The following is a 2,824-nucleotide window of genomic DNA, read 5'->3' as shown; positions in this document are numbered from 1 at the left end:
ATATATTATATTGTATATTATATTTTATTATATTATATTATATTATATTATATTGATAAGCTCTATGAGACCTGACGGATTCCCCTCGCGACCCAGAAGCTTGACGTGATGACGCTGCGCGCTGCTGTCACGTCACAGCACGTAGGACCGTCAGGGCCCAGCAGAGCGGACAGCTAACAGAGAATGAAACCCACATTAAACACTAAACGTAACTTCTTCTCTTCTATACGTTGTTTATTTTTATTTTTTTTATTAACCTGAAGGTGTTTTCATTTGTTGTTCCTACTTCCGCTGTCGTCGTAAAGCGGGGTGTGTTTCCTGTCGCCGCTCGCTCGCGCCCCACCTTCCTCCTGCGTTGTTGTTTGTTGTCAGTCGCGCGCTGTGGCTCGCGCTGTGGCTCGCGCTGTCCTCCCCTGATCTGTGCCGACCGTTGGCCCGCCGCGCGCATGCAGCAGAATGGCTCGAGCGGTTCCAACGGCTCCGACGGCTGCAGCAGAGAGCGCCAGTCGCGGCCCTTCAGCCCGCTGCCCGCCGCGGCGACGACCCGGGTGAGGAGGTTCATTCAGGAGAGACGGACGCTGCCTCTACCCAGAGTGATGGTGGTATTCTCGGCCGCGGGTGACACCGACAAACCGGGCGATGCCATGTCCAGCTCGGACTCTGCGGAGGACGAGTTCCGAAAGCCGGCCTCCCCAGCGCCGAACTTCAGCCTGAGCAAGCCGCTCCGCCCCTCACTGAGCGCCGGGGAGCAGGAGGTCGGTAGGCCGCTGTAGCGCTCGGTTCTACCGGTTCAACCAGCAGTTTAACTTCAAACACCATATTTAACTTCAAACAACATATTTAACTTCAAACACCATATTTAACTTTAAACACCATATTTAACTTCAAACACCATATTTAACTTCAAACAACATATTTAACTTCAAACACCATTAATTAATAATAAACGTCAGTAATAATATAACTTTTCTTAGTAACTACTAGTGTAACTATTTACTGATATATTTCAGTAATAATATTACACTTAATATATTACTTTCCCCAGTAACTAGTAGTGTAACTAATTAATAATAAACTTCAGTAATAATAATACAGTAATATATTACTTTCTCTGAATTCTCCCACAGAGGATCAATAAAGGAACATTTCATCTTTAATAATAGTGTAACTGATTACTCATATTTCAGTAATAATATTAGTTACCCACCAAAAACATCATTAGTTACAACTACAGCTTCACGATACGATTGCGATTATTTTGACCGATATTGCGAATTGATTTGCGATTAGAGTTTAAATTCGGACCAAAACACAAATTTCTGCTTAAAACAAGTAAAATAAACAGTTTATTACAAACGGCACTATGAACCTAAAATAAACTGATGTTGCTGTGATTTATTGTCAATACCTGTGATAACTATTGTCAGCGCTCACAGTGTGTTTACCTATTTATAATAATATATATACTATATAATATTCTGCTCTAGTTACGTTGATTTATTTCCAAATCTTCACACATTTTAAAGTACGTGTCTGTTTTTATTGATCTTAAAGTCGATCACTGAGTCTAAAACCTTTCATTTTTAAACACGTTTTATTTAAATTAATCTAAATTAAGTCTGACACCAAACTGTGTCAGTCAGCCCTATGGATATTTATTATTTAATAAACAACAGCAGAAAAGTATTAAGAGTCACTGTCACATTATAATATATATATATTACAGTCCGTACCTGCGGCTGAATGTGGGTGTTTACAGGTGTCCGGTGGCTCCTGATTGGCTGTCAGGTGAGTTAACGAGCGAGTATGTGATGGAGAATAATCCTCTTACATACAGCTCTGTGGATAAACACAGAGGCTTTAAATTACTCGTTTTTTGAATGGACTTTGGTCTACTGGACGCAGCCGGTGAAACAACAACATCTGGTGACAAATAAATCAGCAGTTTTCTGTGCAGAGAGTGTGTGCATGCACAGGAAGCCACATTGAACTGGAAGTAATCTCACAGCGCCTCCTAGTGGTGACACAGTTAATGAGCTGTCAGGTTTCTGCCCTCACACTGTTTCTATCAGCTGAAGTTAATACAGACAAACCGCCCGGTGAAATATATGTATGTATAAATATAGCCTGAGTAAAAGCCACCAATCAGAGCGCAGCAGCGGCGTCTCCCTGGCAACCGTTCAAATTAAGGTCAGTTAGCTCTTCGGATTGTAAATAAACGAGGTTAAAGATAACGGTCTGCGCTGTAGGTGGGTCAATATATACCATACAGTGTAAGGAAAGGCCTGTAGGACTTACTACAGCAGTTACTTCTGTTATTTCATTACTAATGATGAATTTATTTTACCAACAAATGTCACAAACTCCTCAATAAAATATATATACAAGCATAAAACTAGATTTAACATATTATGAGTATGAACTTACACTGTTATGGATTAATCAGATATACATTTATTATCAGGAACATTATCTTTATGATGTTGTTGATACAGGTCATAGAAAACTATAATTATATTATTATTACTGTTTCATATATTTAAAGGTAACGTTGTGATTTGCCACCATACAAATAAAAAAGATGTAAGTCAGCTTTATGTGCTCACATCCTAAAAATAACACAAATGAACAAATATTTAAATTAAGAAAACACTCATCTGTCGGCAGAAAGTAAAACTGCTTCTTGCATTATTGAACAAATTATAATTAACTTAAGTTTTGAGCCTTTAGTAGTTATTTTCTATTTCATTATGAATTATTACAACGGTATCTTTTACTTGTAATCCTCCGAAGTACATCAATAAAATATCTAAAGCATTAAACC

General features: G+C 38.9%; 1 protein-coding gene across 1 annotated transcript in view; it reads left to right on the top strand.

The window, feature by feature from the left end:
• Positions 1–129: 129 nt before the first annotated feature.
• LOC118331631 (BTB/POZ domain-containing protein KCTD7-like) overlaps positions 130–2,824 on the top strand; it is a 3,157-nt gene continuing 462 nt past the window's right edge. The window contains exon 1 of the mRNA XM_035666692.1: positions 130–755. Coding sequence (XP_035522585.1) covers positions 447–755 — 309 coding nt within the window. The 5' untranslated portion in view covers positions 130–446. The remainder of the gene's footprint in view (positions 756–2,824) is intronic.

The sequence above is a fragment of the Morone saxatilis genome, unplaced genomic scaffold, assembly GCF_004916995.1.
Source record: "Morone saxatilis isolate NCDOM2014 unplaced genomic scaffold, NCSU_SB_2.0 Contig20, whole genome shotgun sequence".
Classification (NCBI taxonomy): domain Eukaryota; kingdom Metazoa; phylum Chordata; class Actinopteri; family Moronidae; genus Morone; species Morone saxatilis.
This window is presented reverse-complemented; position numbering and strand designations above follow the sequence as displayed.